The sequence below is a fragment of the Mobula birostris genome, chromosome 6 (genome assembly GCF_030028105.1).
Source record: "Mobula birostris isolate sMobBir1 chromosome 6, sMobBir1.hap1, whole genome shotgun sequence".
NCBI lineage: Eukaryota > Metazoa > Chordata > Chondrichthyes > Myliobatiformes > Myliobatidae > Mobula > Mobula birostris.
Window position 1 is genome coordinate 184,769,125 of NC_092375.1, and position 19,946 is coordinate 184,789,070.

Genomic DNA, 19,946 nt, shown 5'->3' on the forward strand with positions numbered 1-19,946 from the left:
GATGTTAAAAGTTGTATCGCTTTTTTCTGAGCTCTGTGCCCAAAGATCTCGGGTCTCTGGGCACACAGCCAGCAGCCAATTCGCTGCTTTCGATCTTCCGTGTACTCCCATGACACACCAGTTTTTTGTGGTGGCAACAACCATGAATCTACATGCCTCCAGAGCCACGAAAATCCGGCACCCTGGAGGCATGCTGGTTGTCCAGGCCACGTCCTTGGCATATCGCAAAGCAGCCAGACGTGAGGCCCTGAGAGCAGCTCCCATTCCCACAAAGAACTGAAGTCAGTGTGTAACTCCCGGTCAGGGTCTTCAAAAGAACCCTGTAAAAGAAAAGAGGAGATATTAAAGATAGAAATAGAGCTGTTTCTGAAGATGCAGGCAAAGGAGTCGCTGTTAGGCGACATTATCCTAAGCTCCACTCTCCGCCCTCATGTCCACTCACTGTGACTTCCTGGCTGGCCAGCACAGATCGGAGATGCTCAAGCTCTGCTGGGTCCATGTTTTGGTTCAGTTTCACTGTGACGAGGGGTTACAGCAAGGCCAAGGAACTGATTATTGACTACAGGAGGAGGAAACTGGAAGTCCATGACCTCGTCCTCATTGGGGGATCAGAGGAGGACAGGGTCAGAAACTTTACCTTGCCAGGCTTTATCATTTCAGAAGATCTGTCCTGGGTCCTGCACTTAAGTGTCATTATAAAGAAAGCATGGCAACACCGCTACTTTCGTAGAAGTTTGTGAAGATTCATCTAAAACTCTGACAAACTTCTATAGATGTGCGGTGGAAAATATAACTGGTTGCACCATGGCTTGGTATGGAAACACCAATGCCCTGAAATGAAAAGGCTATAGAAAGTAATGGATAGAACCAAGTCCATCATGGGTAAAACCCTCCCAACCGCTGAGCACATCTACATGGAGCCCTGTTAGAGGAAAGCTGCATCTATCATCAAGGACACCTGCCATCCAGGCCATGCTCTCTTCTCACTGCTGCCATTAGGAAGGAGTTACAGGAACGTTAAGACCCACATCACCTTCAGGAACAGTTATTACCCCTCAGCCATCCGGCTCTTGAATCAGATGAGATAACTCCACTCAACTTCACTCATCCCATCACTGAACTGTTTCCACAACTTCGGACTCACTTTCAGAACTCTTCATCTCATGTTCTTGATATTTATTGCATATTTATTTACAAGTGGTATTTTTCCCCATATCACTATACAGAAATATTTGGCCAATTCCTCTTGGAATGGTATTATTAAGTTGCCTTCACCAATTACTTTATTCCAAGTCTTAACAATCAAAAATATACTCCGCTTTCCTCTGAGTCCTTTACCAGTTACTTGAAATCTATGTACTCTGGTTTTCAACACTTCTGTTTTTCGAAACAATTTCTCTTCATAATTTTGGAGGTCTCAATCACTTCTCCTCTTAGCTTCTGTTGCACTAGAGACATTTTCTGCACACAATTGTAAGATGTGTTACTCTAAACCAGCTGCTGCTGATCTGCTGAAATTCTGAAATTAAGTTTTATATATGTTTACATTAAATAACTTACCATAAGAAATAGCTTTTAGTCTCTGAGTATGACTATATTTTTATTTCTAAAGAATTTTACCACCATGTCCAGAAAACAGATCGCTGTTTAACTTTAACGGACACAAATTAGCAAAATTTGCCCTGAGACAGATCATTATGTCAAAGCTGCAAAACAAAAAGATGAGTAATAATTATCCAATTCCAATTGGCTAGTTTCAATATTTTCAATATAGTTTCAATAGTTTCAACATACGTGGATAGAGCATTGGCTGATTGGCAGGAAACAGAGTGGGAATAAAGGGATCCTATTCTGGTTGGCTGCCAGTTACCAGTGGTGTTCCACAGGGATCAGTGTTGGGGCCGCTTTTTTTTACATTGTACATCAACGATTTGGATTATGGAATAGATGGCTTTGTGCTAAGTTTGCTGATGATATGAAGATACGTGGAGGGGCCGGTAGTGCTGAGGAAACGGAGAGTCTGCAGAGAGACTTGGATAGATTGGAAGAATGGGCAGAGAAGTGGCAAATGAAGTACCATGTTGGAAAGTGTATGGTTATGCGCATTGGCAGAAAAAATAAACGGGCAGACTATTATTTAAATGGGGAAAGAATTCAAAGTTCCGAAATGCAACGGGACTTGGGAGTCCTCATACAGGATACCCTTAAAGTTAACCTCCAGGCTGAGTCAGTAGTGAAGAAGGCGAATGCAATGTTGGCATTCATTTCTAGAGGAATAGAGTATAGGAGCAGGGAACACACATAAAAGTTGCTGGTGAACGCAGCAGGCCAGGCAGCATCTCTAGGAAGAGGTGCTGCCTGGCCTGCTGCGTTCACCAGCAACTTTTATGTGTGTTGCTTGAATTTCCAGCATCTGCAGAATTCCTGTTGTTAGGAGCAGGGATGTGATGTTGAGACTCTATAAGGCGCTGGTGAGACCTCACTTGGAGTACTGTGGGCAGTTTTGGGCTCCTTATTTAAGAAAGGATGTGCTGACGTTGGAGAGGGTACAGAGAAGATTCACTAGAATGATTCCAGGAATGAGAGGGTTAACATATGAGGAATGTTTGTCCGCTGTTGGACTGTATTCCTTGGAGTTTAGAAGAATGAGGGGAGACCTCATAGAGACATTTTGAATGTTGAAAGGCACGGACAGAGTGGATGTGGCAAAGTTGTTTCTGATGATGGGGGGGGTCTAGTACGAGAGGGCATGACTTAAGGATTGAAGGGCGCCCATTCAGAACAGAAATGCGAAGAAATTTTTTTAGTCAGAGGGTGGTGAATCTATGGAATTTGTTGCCACAGGCAGCAGTGGAGGCCAAGTCATTGGGTGTATTTAAGGCAGAGATTGATGGGTATCTGAGTAGCCAGGGCATCAAAGGTTATGGTGAGAAGGCGGGGGAGTGGGACTAAATGGGAGAACGGATCAGCTCATGATAAAGTGGCAGAGCAGACTCGATGGGCCGAATGGCCGACTTCTGCTCCTTTGTCTTATGGTCTAATATCCCGGAGAGGAGCCAGTACTTCAGCTAATATTGCCTTTCATCCATTAGGATTTTGTCTAACCATGACGAGATATTTTGTTCAATTTGAATTAGTTACTATGATATAATTCAAGAACCAGACTCAGTCTGATAAAAATCTCTAGGAAAATGTTAAACTCCAATACAGTATTTATTTTTCAGGTAATAGCGATTTAGAATTGTAATAGATTAATATAATTACTATTAATTTGGTTGCTGGATAACTAAGCAACATATTTTTAAACCAAGCATATTCTTATGTTCAAGCATTTGAGAAATTATACCATGGTTTGCACTGCAAGCTGAGCACATAATCAGAAGTATGCAGCCATCGACTCTCTGTTCCCTTGGGGTCTCTTAAATAATGCATCGGTCTGAGCGGGATATTGGAGATCTGTATCCTTTAGCTATCTGTTATCAGATATGTATCAGACCATCATGCTGGACACCCATTAACCTAATGAGCCCGTGGAAATAAATTTTGATCTCTTTTTATTTTATAAATGCCAGGCTGTTTTTGTATCACTCAATATTGCTACAACATCAATAAATTAATCATCAGTAAGAAAATGTAGGGATTATTAAACCATAGCTTTTAAATTTGCTTGTTCAGAATAATTTAGCAGCATGTATGAAAAATATATTTAATACAATAAATAGAGTGAGAAGATAATACACATATTGTACAATATAGTTGCTGAGAATGGCAGGGAAGTCATTCACTGAATAATTAAAAGACATAATAATATGCCAACATACAAAAAGTGCTGGAGGAACTCAGCAGGTCAGGCACCATCTATGGAAAAGAGTAAACAGTTGACGTTTTGGGCAGAGACTGTTCCTTTCCAGTCCTGAAGGACGGCCTTGCCCCAAAACGTCAGCTGTTTATTCATTTCCATAGATGCTGTCTGACCTGTTGAGTCCCTCCAGCATTTTGTGTGTGTTGCTTTGGATTTCCAGCATCTACAGATTTTCTTTGTTTGTGACATAATAACATGTCTATTTCATTGCGCCTTTATCAAAATATTTTTAATGCAAAACAAACTCTACTGAGGTGCTTAACTACCTAAGGTTATTTGTTAACTTGGCACAATGAGTAGCAGTATTGTTTGGAAGTGCTTATTTGCTGACTGTGGGTTAAGTAAGCTGCCCTAAATGCATGCAACTTCCTGGTACGGCTAGTATTTTGTATTTGGGATAACATTTTCCCCCCATTTTCATTCAGTGGGAAAGATACACTACCAATACATTACTAATGCGTATGCCACATCTGTAGCATTGAATTGGCAAGCGACTCTGTGTATATATGCTCTGGCTTTTCTCTGTAACCAAACATTCAGAGAGCAAAGCTCTGCATTTATTGTAAAATCTAAAGAGTTGCAGAGTTTTTCAGACCTGGGAAAGAGAGAGGTGCCAATTTGCAAAGCAACTGGTGGTTTATTTATTAAGTGTTATTTTTAAGTGGACTGACCCCAAGGCATGTCTGCATTCCGTTTTCTGAGCATTTATTTAACATAAAGTTGGTTTCCAAGCAATATCGTTACGTGGCATTATTCCATACAAGGAAGTGATGGGATTTACTCTTCCTGATCTGGTTTCCTGCTAGCTGGGAATTTTCTCCTGAAATTTTGCAATGTTTGCTGAAGTGCAGTAGTGTGCCTGAAGCAAAACAAGAAAAAAAAAGTCTTTCAGAATGACTGTTTTCACATGACCAGGAACTTAAACAAAGTCATGATTTTGTGCAGCTGTGGTTTTACCATGAATGAGATATGCTTTAAAAAGACATATTTTCTTAGTTGTGTTTCAATAGCCTGCCAAACGTTTTAACATTTTTCAAATCTGATTTGTAGAACACAGAGGGCCTGGCAGAATGCCAAATAAAGAAGGGTTCACTGAGTCTTTTGAAGGAGAGGCGGGAGCCTTGTGATCCAATTGCATCGTTTTCAGGGAATGCTCTCAGAAGCATGAGTCCTCACTTCAACCTCCTTCCAGTGAACTGAAGGTCCTGCTGAGCGAGCTGCTCTCGATATAAGGCTCTTAGACAGGTACTGAAGAGCTTTTAACGTCAGCCTTTCGACGGCAGCCTGAAGTCACCAGTCAGCCAATGCTTCCATCCCCAGTTTATCGGAGTGTGTAATACGAGTACCAGAGCTGGAATTTCTGTGGTTGCCTGACTGAAGGCATCCCGTGTTCTGACATAACAGCTTACTTGCTGGAAATATTATTTGTACAAGAATGGAAAGTGATCCAGAAACCGGAATGATGGTGAGTGAAGCACAGAAAAATGACATTTTAGCTTCACCCATAAGCATAGAAGAAACTGAATCAGCCCAAAGTGAAGTTATTAAAGAAGATTTACAAGCTGCCCGGAGGATTGAGAAATTTTCTATCCCACTGGATGATTTAAGAATGCTGTTTGAGAAGACAGCCTCCCCAAGGAACTGCAAGAAGGTAATGTTCTTTTTACTGGATTACTTTCTTAAAGGCAATGTGTAATAGGAAAGTTAGTTATTTCAAGGTATGGTTACAGAATATTAAAATCAGATAATTATACAAACTGAAGATTAGAGGATTGCGGATGCTGGAAAGCTGAAGATCTGAAGATTTCTGAAAAACAGAAAATGTCAGAAACATGCAGCAGGCCACACTGAGTCTGTACTGAGGGAGGCAGCCTATGTTTCAGATGTGGGACCCTTCATCAGAACTAACGAAATGACTATAAATGGCTTCATGTTAATTAGGATCTATTGACATAAATATCTAGTCACCTCCAGGTTTAAGGGATTGTTACTTGGTATTAGTAAGCAATAATATTCAGTTAATAATATCTATATAAAATCCAGTTAAAATTTAACCAAATTGTTCCATAGATAGATATTATCTTCTCAATGTTGAAAATAACGTTCATTTGCATTGATCTGGTTAGTGACAGGCATTGCCTTGTTCAAAGATATATAAATAACTTTTAGATTACAACTGTGTTCAATAAAGATAAAATCTCACTTAAAACCCGAAGCAGATAAAAACAGACCTCTCTGTACTCCTATAGAATTAGAAGTTCAATCATAATGGAATCTTGTTTGATCTACAAAAGCCAGGCGTTGTAGCTTAGTGGTTAGCACAATGCTTTACAGTACAGGTGAGCCGGGTTCAACTCCCACCACCTCCTATAAGAGGATGTACATTCTTCCCGTGACTGCGTGGGTTTCCTCCGGTTGCTCCGGTTTCCTCCCACAGTACAAAGACATGCTATTTAATAGGTTAATTGGTCACTGCAAATTATCATGTGATTACGGCCAGCTTAAATCGGGGGATTGCTGGGTGGGTGGCTCGAAGGACTGGAAGGGCTTATTCTGCACTGTATCTCAATAAATGAATAAATAGATAAAAATATTAGAATGCATCTGCCAAGAAAGTCCTCATGCTCGGTGGACAGCGTGTATAAGCTTTCTTGTTGCATTGGACTATACAAGTTCTTCCAGACTTCAAAGACCATATACAACATGTGCATGCCCTGACAGGCCAGGTTTTACTGATCAACGATTGAGCCAGTGTCACTTGATATGTTTTAGCTCCTTCAAGTAACCGAGTACAAAATAGCATAAGCTACCTCCATAGCTGAATAAGGAAACCTAATGTCTACCGTGATTAGTTCATCGCAAATTAACAGAGAAGGCTTAGATCCCATCCCAGGTCTGCATCGAAATATATTATTCCGATTTGGGTGGTGGGGTAAACAATTGCAGATAGTCTCAGAGGAAGAAAAGGGAGGAATTAAAAAAAAATTGAATTCCATTCTTATTTACCGTCCCATCACCCCTGCTAGAAAACTCATGCGCTTATTATGTAATGGCAGAGAGAGAAAAAAAAGCATTCAGGGAATTTCTGGGAGGTTTTTTTTCCTGGAAGAGAGCTTACTGATAGTTGTTCACACACATTCATGATGCATTATCAGCACCCATGGAAATGTGCCAGCTAAATTTCTCCTCTGATATAAAAAATGTGTGATACAGAAGCAATGTCAATGTTGGCAAAGAGTGTGTGAAGGGGTAAAAAGCATTAAGTATATTCTGCAATGCTAATCTTGTATTAAGGGGATTTTTATAGTGTTGTCATGTGTATCCAAATTACCTCTGTGGAGACCTCAGTGGATGAAGTTTGGCTAGAAATTCAGTTTCATTCAATTACATGGAAAGTAGAAGATTGAGGGGAGATTAGTTAGAGGTATACAAAATTATGAGGGGCATATATATGGTAACTGCAAGCAGGCATTTTCTGCTGAAGTTGGATGGGACTGCAACCAGAGGTCATGGGTTAAGGGTAAAAGATGAAAAGTTTAAGGGGAAGATGAGGGGAAACATCTTCACCCAGAGTGCCATGAGAGTGTGGAATGAGCTGCCAGGGCAAGTAGTGCATGTGAACTCGATTTTGACATTTAAGAGGAGTTTGGATAGGTACATTGATGGCAGGGGTGTGGAGACCTATGGTCCCAGTGCAGGTCAATGGGATAGGCCGTTTAAATAGTTTTGACATGGACTAGATGGGCTGAAGGGCCTGTTTCTGTGCTGTACTTTTCTATAACTCTGTTTTGAAGATGATTTGAACTTTGTAAATCCATTGGTGACCTTGTCTTTACTGAAAGGGGCTCAAAGAAAAGAATAAATTTTGGTGCTCAAATCTAATGCATGAAGAAAGACACAGAACTTGATGTTTCCCATAGTGGGCAATAGAAAGGAGACAAAGTAAATGTCTCAATAATTGTGTAAGAAGTGAATAAGGCAGATAGAATTACATTTTCCAGATAATAGTCTAGAATTGGGCAACTGTTTTGTAGTCACATTTTGTTGTGTTCAGTCAGGGGATGTAGACATTACTGGGAAGAAAAGCATTTATTAATCACACTTATTACTAATGGTGAGCTGTCAACTTAACCCACAGTAATGTGTGTATCAAAAATTCTTATAGAAACATAGAAAAATAGAAAACCTACAGCACAATACAAACCCTTCAGCCCACAATGCTGTGCTGAACATGTACTTACTTTAGAAATTACCTAGGGTTACCTATAGCTCTCTATTTTTCTAAGCTCCATATACCTATCCAGGAGTCCCTTAAATTCTTCTGCATTGTTAGTCAATGCAAAGCTGCAGGATCCTTAAAACAATAGTAATGAGAGTGTGCTGCTATATTCCCACATCAAGTTTTAAAATTCAACTGCTCAAAGTAAATTTATTATCAAAGGTTGTTTATGTCACCATGTACAATCCTGAGATTCATTTTCTTGCAGGCATACTTAATAAATCTATAGAATAATGACCATAATAGAATAATGAAAGACCGCCCAACTAGGGTATTTAACCAGAGTGCAGAAGACAACAAACTGTGCAAATACAAAAAGAAGAAATAATAATAATAATAATAAATAAAAGCATAAATAAGCAATAATTATGGAGAACATAAGATGAAGAGTCCTTGAAAGTGAGTCCTTGAGTTGTGGGAATAGTTCATTGATGGTGCAAGTAAATTTGAGTGAAGTTATCCCCTTCAGCCCACAATGCTGTGCTGAACATGTACTTACTTTAGAAATTACCTAGGGTTACCTATAGCCCTCTATTTTTCTAAGCTCTATGTACCTATCCAGGAGTTGAAAAGCCGAATGACTGAGGGGCAGTAACTGTTCCTGAATCTAGTAGCGTGAGTCCAGAATCTCCTGTACCATCTTCCTGATAGCAGCGGCGAGAAGAGACCATGTCCTGGTCTCATTGACGGAGAGGGTTTTACCTGTGATGGATTGGGCTGTATCCACTACTTTTTGTAGGATTTTCTATTCAAGGGCATTGGTGTTTCCATACCAGGCTTTGATGCCACCAGTAAATATACTCCCCACTACACATTTATAGAAGTTCATCAAAGTTTTAGCTGTCATGCCAAATCGCCACAGACTCCTAAGGAAGTAGAGGTACTTTCTTCATAATTGCACCTGCGTGCCAGGCCTAGGACAGGTCCTCAGAAATAATAACACTGAGGAATTTAAAATTGCTGATCCTCTCCTCCTCTGGTCCTCCAATGAGGACTGGCTATGGACCTTCGGTTTTCATCTCTTGAAGTCCTTGGCTCCTTGGTCTCGGTGACTTTGAGTAAGAGGCTTTATAACTTAGACTGAAGAACGTTGGTGGTGGTTGGTATGCCTAGTGTTACGTACCCCGTAACTGGGTTGTCAAACTAGCAGAAAGGGAACGCTCGTTGGAGTCTGTGATTACTAGAAACTAATAAAGTTTTATTAACAAAAATAAGTAATACAGTGCACTAACCGCAAGGATATAGATGTAACAGGTTAGCAATGATAGTATACACACATACACAGACATAGGGTAATAGGAATTGACCAAGATCTAGGGGTAAAATGATCAGTCTTAAGGTGAAGCAGAGTTCAGTTCAGTCTAGCGTAGTTCGAAGTAATCGCTGTTGTTGTCCATTGGGGGGGGGGGGAAGAGAGAGAGAGAGAGAGAGAGAGAGAGAGAGAGAGATACAGTTGAGGTTTCAGGCAAACCTTTCGATGCCTTCTGATCCCACTGTGGTCACCGACTGTGACCCCTCCGGATGCGACCGTTCTTCCGTGGTGAACCTGGCACCCAGGCAAGGGCGGACACACAACAGGTCCCCACCGGTCATACCTTTACACCCTGTGAGCCTCTGGCCGATTCCCGCGAATCGGTCCTCCAACTCCCACCAACTTGTGGGGCACAATGCTCTTTCCAGGGTCTCGTGGCATGTGTCCCGTGCCTTAGCAAACCCGCTATTTCTATTCCCCTGATGAGGTATCACCTGTCCATCAAACTTCACACTTTCTATTGTCTCAGCAGGATTGTTAATGAGCAGTTCAGTTTCAAAGCAAACTGTCTGTGGCAGAAGCCAACATCTGAATTATGTGTCTCTCTCTCGTTATCTCTCTCTTCTCTCTTATTAGAATTTTGAATGGCTCTCTGTTGTTTCTCGTTATCTCTCTCATTAACATCATCTGTTCTGCAGCTCTGCTTGGCTTCACACATGACACTGGTAACTCCAAAACATTAAACTAATTCAAAGGAAAACAAGAGAGATGAGAGTCTTAGTACTTTACTTTAAGTGAGATGTACATGTATCATCTGGTGGCATTGTGATGTATGCAATTCACGTACTTGTACATATAATACGTAACGAGTTATTTAAATGAACACGAATGCTGGAGGATCTAAGCAGGCCAGGCAGCATCTATGGAAATGAGTAAGCAGTCAATGTTTTTGGCCGAAACCTTTCAACCTGATGAGAGGTCTTGTCCCGAAACATCAACTGTTTATATAGCTGCTGAGTTCCTCCAACATTTTGTGTGTGTTGCTTTGGATTTCCAGCATCTACAGACTTTCTTGTGTCTGTAAGAAAGTCTTAACTGGTTCTGCAGTACACTTGAAAATGAACTCAATAGCACCATGGTATGCTAGTGAAAGGAGTGAACATTTAAAGTAATGGTTGGTGTGCCAATCAGGTAAACATTTTGTAAGTCGGTGACATGGTTCATGATTCTAATTGTAGCTCTCTCCCTGACAGCATTGTGGGTACAACCACACCTCAGGATCTGCAATGGTTCAAGAAGGCAGCTCACTGCCACCTCCTCATGGATGTCAAATGCTGGCTCTGCCTTTAATTCCTTGAATGAATTTTAAAAAAAATTCTTATTATTCTACTTGTCCAGGGAAAATATGAGTTTTCCATTGGATATCCGCCATGCTTTTTGTATAGTGGAAAAGCTTTTGAAAATTAGGGAGTGAGTCACTTGCTATTCATTCCCAACCTAGGAGTTGCTTTTGTAATCAAATTGGACCAAATGTGGCTGGTCCTGTTGACCTTCTTGTCAATAATACCCCCCTGGATGTTGGTTGTGAGGGTTATGGTGATCAAAGGCCATTGGATATCAGTCAAAGTCAATTAAACTATCTCTTGTTACAGGTGGGCTTTGTTAGCTAGTTGTGTACTGCAATTGTTAATTTAAATGTTTCAGCTCAAACGTAAATATGTGTTTACCCATTTTAATGCACAGTTAAGAATCGAACACAGAGATGTAATAGTTAATGCTGATTTCTCACATCTCCAGAGACCAGATTTCATGATCTTGGGCCCATGTGGTGTTTTCACATTTTATTCCTAATCATACAAAATTCCTCTGGTGATTCATACAGCACGGAAACAGATCCTTCAGCTCAACTTGTCCATGCCAACCAGGATGTCGACTCGATCTCCTCCCATTTCCCTTTGTTTGCCTCACATTCTTCTAAACCTCTACTATCTGTGTACCCCTCTAAGTATCTTTCAATATTTTAATTGTACCCATCTCTAAACTTCATCTGGGAACTCATTTCATATAGCCTCTGCTCTCTGTATGAGTAAGTTACCTCTTGGGTCTCTTTTAAATCTTTCTGCTCTCGACTTATACCTGTATGCTCTTGTTTTAGACTCCACTATCCTGGAGAAACCACCGTGACCATTCACCTTATCTATGGTCCTCATGATTTTACATACCTTTACAAGAGGGGTTCCCAACCTTTTTTGGATGAAGGGATATGGGGAGAAGGCAGAAGTTTGGGGCTGAGAAGGAAAATGGTTCAGCCATGATGAAATGGTGGAGCAGTCTCAATTGACTAAATGGCCTAATTCTGTTCCTATATCTTATAGTCTTAAGGTATTTTTTGTGCCCTACCATTAACTGAGGGGTCTGTGGGCCCCAGGTTGGGAACTCCTGCTCTACAGCCATCTACACTCCAAGGCAAAATGCTCCAGACTTTCCAGTTTTCCCTTATAACTCAAGGCCTCCAGTTCCAGTAGCATTCTCACAAATCTGTTCTGCAAGTTTTCCATCAAAATGGCATCCTTCCTGTGGCTGGACAACTAGAACTTCACACAAATTTCATGCATGGTCTCAACAATGATTTGTACTGTTGTAACATAATGTTTTGATTCCTGTTCTCAGTGCCATGACCAATGAAGACAAGCATATCAAAATTCTTCTTCATCACCCTGTCTACCTCTATTGTCTCTTTTAGAGAGCTATGTATCTACTGCACTCTCCAGAGCCCTCCCATTTATTGTGTAAGTTCTGCCCCAATTTAACTTACCAAATTGCACATCTCACACTTGTCTGAGTTAAATTCCATCTGATATTTTTTGGGCAACTCTACTTAAAAGCAAAAGAACAGTTGGCAAGAGGGAGACTTTTAGAAGGATCCAGGAGCAGCAAGTTCTTGCTAGGGTGAAGGCAGATGTACCAAGTTCAGTAAAGTCTGGTTAATGGGAGATATCAAGCCTCTGGTCAAGAAAATGTACATCACTTTTAGCTGGCCATAAGTGAATCCCTTGATAAATATTTTAAAAAATTAAAAGCAGGCTTAAGAGGGCAAGCAGGAAATCAAAAAGCAGTTTGAGATGGATTTAGTAAGCAAGGTTACAAATAATCCTACAAATTTATTCAGTTAACAGAAAAGGGGTGATTATGGAGAGATTATGTCCTCTTAAAGACTATCAGGACTATCTATGTATGGAGTTGTCCAGTCAACACCTGCCAGATCTTCCCTAATGTCTTCAAAGTTGGCCCTGCTACAGTTTAAAGATTAATCAAAGTTCCAAGATCAATTTATTATCAAAGTGCATATATGTCACTTCTTTGAAATGTGTATTTGTTCTCGGTATTTACTAGTATATTATGGATGCAAAAGAAATGAAGGTAATAGTTAGTGATGTCTTGGAACATATGTATATTCCAAGGGAGAAGGTATTTGCAGCACTGAAGCACATTAAGGTGGGCAAATCCCCAGGGCCAGGGAGGAAATTGAGGAGGCCCTTATTGAGATATTTGCTTTGTCATTAGCTGCTAGTGAAGTTCTAGAAGACTAGAGGGTGGCTAAAATTGTTCCCAGGCCATGCTCTCTTCTCACTGCTGCAATCAGGTAGATGGTACAAGAGCCTCAGGAATCTCATCACCAGGTTCAGGAACAGTTACTACCCCTCACTCAACAGGTTCCTGAATAAAAGGGGATAGCTACACTCACGCTCCATCATTGAGATGTTCTCACAACCAATGATCTCACTTTGAAGACACTTTATCTCATTATCCCATGTTCTTGTTACTTATTACTATTTATTTATATTCGCATTTGCACAGTTTGTTGTCTTCTGCATTCTAGTTGATCTTTCATTGAAAGTGTTATAGTTATTATTGTATAGATTTGCTGAGTATGCCTGCAGGAAAATGAATCTCAGGGTTGTATATGGTGACATATATGTATTTTGATAATGAAGCTTACTTTGAACTTTATTGTCCTAGTTTTCAAGAAGGATAGCAAGGACAGGCCAAGAAACTACAGGTTGACTTCAGTTGTGGGGAAGTTATTGGAGGAAATTCTGAAGGACAAGATCTACTTTCACTTCAGTAGACAAGGTCTGATCAGGAATAGTCAGCATAGTTTTGTGCATGGTAAGTCATGTCTGACAAATCTTTTGGAGCCTTTTGAAGAGGTAACTAAGAAGATCGTTGAAGATAGGTAGTGGATGGTGTTTGTATGGACTTTAGTAAGGCCTTTGACAAGATCCTGCGTGGCAGGCTGATCTGGAAGATTAGGTCTTATGGGATTCGAGGGATCTAGCGAGGTGGATTCAAAATCGGTTCGATCATAGGAAGCAGAAGGTGATGGCTGAAGGTTGACTTTCTGACTGTAGACCTGTGGGGTCCCTCAGGAGTCATTTTTAGGACCTCTGTTATTCATTATTTATGTAAATAATCTGTATGTGTATGTACATGGCACCTCTAACAAGTTTACTGATGATACTAAATTGTCCTGTTGATAGCAAAGCAGGTTACAAAGAGAACTTTGTCAATTGGGGAGGTGGGCTGAGGAATAGCAAATGGGTTTCAACTTAGATATCTTAGATATTCAAACCAGGGTAGGACCTATACAGTGAATGGCAGGGCAGTGACAAGGGTTATGGAACAGAAGGACCTGGAAGTATAAGTGGACAGTTTATTAAAAGCAGCTGGGTAGTTAAACAGGGTGATAAAGAAGGTATTTAGCATGCAGGCCTTCATCAGACAAGGAATGGAGATTAGGGACATTATGTTGCAGTTACAGTACATAAGTCTCTGGAGAGACAGCACCTAGAGTGTTATGTACAGCTTTGTTCACCCTGTAAAAGGAAGACATTCAGATGTTGAAGGATTCTCCACTGCTGTTTCTGTAACTGTTTTGTTTTACTGGTCCGTGTTGTTAGCCCTGAATTGAACCTAGAACCTAGAGGACCGGTGGAGCACTCTTAGTTTGGCCTCTGCCCTTTGACCTGTTTGGCATGGGTGACCCTACCAAGAACCGACATGCAATGCCTTGACTCCAGCCCACATAGCTCTCCGGGTCACTGAAGCTTGCAAGCCTCCGAACCACAAGCTTGTGGTCCTCTTGTAGGTTTTCATCTGATGTGTCAATTTTATTTCCTCACAGCCTAAAAAATTGATTCCACTATTTCATTCAAGCAAGTGTCAAGGTCAGACATTGTTAATACTACAGTGTTCAAAAAGTTCAAAGTAAATTTTATTATCAAAGTGTATATCCATTGCCATATACAACCCTGAGAATCATTTTCCTGCAGGCATAGTCGGCAAATCTATAGAATAGTAACTATAACAGTCCCAATGAAAGATCAACCATAGTGCAAAACACAACAAACTGTGCAAATGTGAATATAAATAAATAACAATTACATGAGATATGAGATACTGAGTCCTTAAATGAGATCATTGGGTGTGGGAACATCTTAATAGATGGGCAAATGAGTGTAGTTAAGTATACTTGTTACCTAGCACAAGTCTGAACACAAATGATGGAATTGGTACTGAAAATTGGTTCTTTAATTTTGTTACAAGGTCTGTCATTGTTGAGATTTATAGACACTGAACCAAACAAAATAAATAACACTTACGGGAAAAATTAAACTATTAGAAAGTAACTTGAAAACTCCTTTTCAGAAACATGACTAGTAACTACCTTCTCGGTGGTTTGAGGTCATTATTCTTGGCATATAACAGATCATTACTTTTCTTTTATGATCAATATGGTTAAATAGCAGAACTGCATGGAAAAAATAATTAAGTGAGTGCAAGATTCCGTGCATCTCAGTGCAGAGTGTCCCCAGAGGAAAATCAGAAACTATTTCCTGCGCTCAATCATCCAGTGTCCACTGTAGCATGTATATTCAGCATTAGCAATGCCAAAGTCAACAGCTTTTAATGTGCCTACTTTTAATACTGTCTAACCTTTTTTTGTAAAAGGAGGAAATTAGCCAGAGGAAAAATATATTTATTATAGTTTTTAACTTCAGGAAATTTTAATACAAAAACATAATATTTTCCTAATTTTCAGTTCAGGCTGGTTTTCAGTGGTTGGCTTTTGGCTTCAGTTCAAAACGAACCTAGAGCAGCAACACAAAAGAGCTGAGAATGTTTAAATACCTGTCTTCGTTTAAATCATCAGTGGACTTCCTATGCAATCTGGGCAGAAAAATTGGTGGAAGGTGGTGTAACTTATCACAACCCAAAGGCAAAACGCCAACTCCCATTCCTCCTGGACCCATAAATAAAGTCAGACAACTTTTTCTTTCCGTCTCTTCTGGCTCAGGTTAGATTCATCACTGCATTGGCCTGGAAGCAAAACTCCCACCTGGACTGACAAATGAAATTTGTTATCAGCTCCCAAAGACATGACTGTCAAGTAAAACCCTCTGGCCTTGCTCAAAGAAAAAAGTAAGCAAAAAAGAACTGTGGTTGCGAAGTCAGCAAGTTAGCTGAGTGAATTCAGCTTGCGTCCTTTAGGTGGAAAGGGTTAACTCTGCCCTTTCTGGGAAACTATTTTGCAGTATACAATGAATCAAAAAGGTATTGTAACTGCCCTAAACGTCTGAAGGCAAAATTCCCTTAAGATTAATGTAATGGTAGTTCTGCTGTGTAAGGTGATATCTGGCAACCAAGATATATGTTGAAATTTTATAGGTTGGGGTTTTAAAGACATAAACATATTTGTTCTGTGCTGCAAGGAAATAAATCACTGTTTGTACAGGAAATCAAAAAAAGTTTGATCTATAATAGAAAAGAATTACATGACAAATATTTAGCTGTTCCACATAGAACTGTTTTGGTATGAAATGCATCCTTTATTCTTTGAGAATACAAAGGAACTATCTTTTAGTCACTGCTAATAATTACCAGCAATTACAGGGATATTTTTTTACAATCTTCATTTGCATAGTAAGTCCTTCGTAAGCATTTGGCTGTGGCAAAAGGAAAACTGTACAGTTTCATCAGGACTGTCAGTTGCTGGGTAGGCCTCATTTGAATGCATTTTTTTGTTGGTGAATAGAATTAATATGGGGCCCATGGACCCCTTGCGTAATGGTATTGGTGCATGGCATAAAAAGGTTGGGAACCCCTGATATGGATGGAACTTGATGGTAAGTATGGACCTAGAGCTTTATAACTCTTTGACTCTAAACTGTGGGCATCAAAATTGAGGAAATGGTTCCATAATAATGGACTCAAAGGCTTTAGTGAGATGGGGAAAAGACCCAAATAGTCGCTGCTGCATTTTGTTTATGAAGTTGTTGCATGGTCACTCTGCAGCGGGATGGGCGTGGTCCCCTCTATAATTCAGAAAGTGTTCCTTCCCACTGAGTAAGGCCGTTGAGGGTAACTCTGACAATGACTTTCCCTGTGAGCTCACTGACAGGGAGACCCTTTGTCACAGTCTGCTTTCTTTAAACCATTACGATTTTGCCATTTCTGAGGCCCCAGATATAACGTCCACTCTCCAGATGTAAACAATGGATTGAATTGGTTAATTATTTCCTCTTGTACGGAGGTACAGTGGAAAAGCAGGACTGGAAAAAGCTGCAGGGAATTCTAATTTCAGTCAGCTCCATCGTGAGCACTCGCCTCCTCGGTATCGAGGACATCCTCAAAAGGCAACGCCTCAAAAAGCTGGCATCCATCATTGAGAAGCCTGTCACTCAGGACACGCCCTCTTCTTATTTCTACCTTCGTCAGGAGGGAGGCTCTCGGCCTGAAACGTCGCTTGTACCTCTTCCTAGAGATGCTGCCTGGCCTGCTGCGTTCACCAGCAACTTTGATGTGTGTTGCTCAAACCAATATTTGGGTGTGATCTCTCTCTGCTTTTGAAACTGCATCAATTCTCTAAGGCACCTGTAGTACGGTTCTATACGAAGTTCAGCTGGTAGGTTGTTCTACACATTTTGGAGAACTTGCCACAGTTCTGCAGACTTTGGCTGTCTCGTTTGCTTCTGACAGGTAATCACAGCCTGCCTCAAAGATGTTGAGATCAGGGCTCCGTGTAAGCCATACCATTTGAAAACATATAAAAAATCTAGTACAAATCTTTTGCACAGTGCTGTATGCCAGAGATATTAAACCTGATTCTGATTCTTTTTTTTTTGCACACTATCCAGGCAGACCATGCCATAGGTATTTACACAGAGGTAATAAAAAGAAAACCAGAATGCAGAAGATAATATTACAGTTACAGAGAAAGCATAGTGCAGATAAATAACTAAAGTGCAAGGGTCACGACAAGGTAGATTGAGAGATTTAGGGTTCATCTTTCAGTGTATAAGAGGTTTATTCAAGACCTTGATAGCAGTGGGATAGAAACTGTTCTTGAGTCTGGTGTTATGGCTGTCAAGCCTTAGTATCTTCGGCCTGATGAGGGAGGGGAGAAGGTAGAATGATTGGGGTGAGTGATTATGTTTGTATGGTTTCTTGGTACATCTATTAAATTTAATTTTTATCATTCTGAGGTGACTGATGAGACAAATGTGGGAAACACAGGTTTTTCCACAGATGGGGTAAGATGTGCCTGGTGGATTGGGGAGGGTAGCAAAGTAAAGTTAAAGCCATGGGGTCAGAGACCAATAGAGCATGGCTATGATGTCCCTGGCAACCACTGTACCCAGCCAACTTCCACAAAATGCTGGAGGAACTCAGCAGATCTGGCAGCATCTAAGGAAATGAACAAACTGTTGATGTTTCGGGCCGAGACCCTTCTTCAGAACCTTTCCAGCCCTGCTTATGGAAGAAAGGTGAAGTGTCTCCCATAGCCTCTCCTTTCCAGGTGCAGTGATCGCTGCAGGACCACTGTTTGGCTTGCAATGCAGGAGGTCACCTTCATATGGCCTCTCCTACACAACTGTTCCCACAGCAATGCCTTCATGCGGCGCCCCTGTTCTTATTGAGTACGTTATGTCGTGGCATGACCGAGTGTCCAGCAGTGTAGCTGGGTGAGCAGGCCAGGCTCATCAGCCTTGGCTGGCAGCTAGCCTAAGAGAAGGACAACTCTGATTACAAACCTATGTGGACAGGACTCGTTAGCCCTTCCAGGCATTCTGTCTAGGAGACGGAAAACTCTGATACTCTATCTAGAGCCTTGTGGCCGCCGCAGCTCGCTGTGCCATTGTGGAATGTCCCTGGGGCTGAAGAGTGGAATCGATCTGCATGCAGCGATCCTCACGACAAACTTACTAGTGCATGTGGGAAGAATAGACCTGAAGCGATGGACTTTCCTCCTGATCTTCACAGGCAAAGAACCAGCCATCCATCCACCAATCCATCTCCTGAAATATTTCCAGTAGATATTTACACTTAAGAACTTGAAACTCTCAACCATCTCCAACTCAGCACCATTGATGCAGACAGGGGTACTATTCCCACCTGCTCTCTGAAGTTAATGATCAGCTCCTTCATTTTGCTGACATTAAAATAAGGAAGGAAAGAAAATTGTTTTAACACCATGACTCTAGACTGCCTCTTTTCTCTACTCAAAAGATTCAAAGCACACTTATTATGCAAGTACATATGCAGCATACAACCCTGAAATTCATCTTCCCCACAGACTGCCACAAAACAAAGAAACCAGGGAGCCTGTTCAAGGAAAAGAATATCAACCCCACCCCCACCGAATGCACAAAGAGTCACGCAAACTGCAACGAAAAAAGAGTGAAAAGACAGAATATAAAATACAAAATCAAAAGGCATATTTGTTTGAAATCCAACTCTCTATGTCAGGAGTTCTGAACCTGGGGTCCATGGACCTGTCGGTCAATGGTAGGGGTCCGTGGCATAAAAATGGCTTGGAACCCCTGCACTACATGGTGCAAACTTCTGCAAATGTGCAGTTGTGAGTGTATAGGGAGTACAGCAAGGAGCTAAGGATGCAGCCTTTTGGGGTACCAGTGTTGAGAATAATTATGGAGGAGTTGTTGTTGCATACTTTAACAGATTATGATATGTTAATCAGTATGCTACTACCCCTCGACCATCAAGCTCCTAGATCAGGATAACTTCGCTCATCTTCACTTTTCCCAACATTGAACTGTTCCCACAACCTAAGGACTTACTTTCAAGGACTCTTCATCTCATGTTCTTGATATTTATTGCTTATATATTTATTATTATTATTTCTTCTTTCTTTTTGTATTTCAAAGTAATTGAGAAGTGGTACATTTAGAAGTATTGTACATAACCTGCAGGACTCGCTGTGGTTCACTGGCACATTCTTACACAATTTATTATCTTTTGAACACTGGTTGTAGGCCAGTTGCTGTGGTCTTTCATTTATTCTATTATGGTTATTGGATTTATTGAGTATGCCTGCAAGAAAATGAATCTCAGGTTTGTACATGTGAAAAATATGTATTCTGATAATAAATTTACTTTGAACTTTGAAGTCAATGACCCAGGTGCAGAGAGGCATGTTGAATTCTAGGTCTAGGAATTTGGTGATGTGTTTGTTTGAAATTAAGCTGTAG

At 40.7% G+C, this 19,946-nt stretch overlaps 1 protein-coding gene across 2 annotated transcripts in view; it reads left to right on the top strand.

Moving 5' to 3' along the window:
• The first annotated feature begins 4,674 nt into the window (after nt 1-4,674).
• The window catches only part of LOC140199637 (xin actin-binding repeat-containing protein 2-like), a 172,777-nt gene continuing 157,505 nt past the window's right edge, over nt 4,675-19,946 (top strand). Inside the window, exon 1 of one of the 2 annotated variants that reach the window (XM_072262050.1) lies at nt 4,675-5,513. In XM_072262050.1, coding sequence (XP_072118151.1) covers nt 5,298-5,513 — 216 coding nt within the window. In that variant the 5' untranslated portion in view covers nt 4,675-5,297. The remainder of the gene's footprint in view (nt 5,514-19,946) is intronic. The other variant, XM_072262048.1, reaches the window with a different exon arrangement.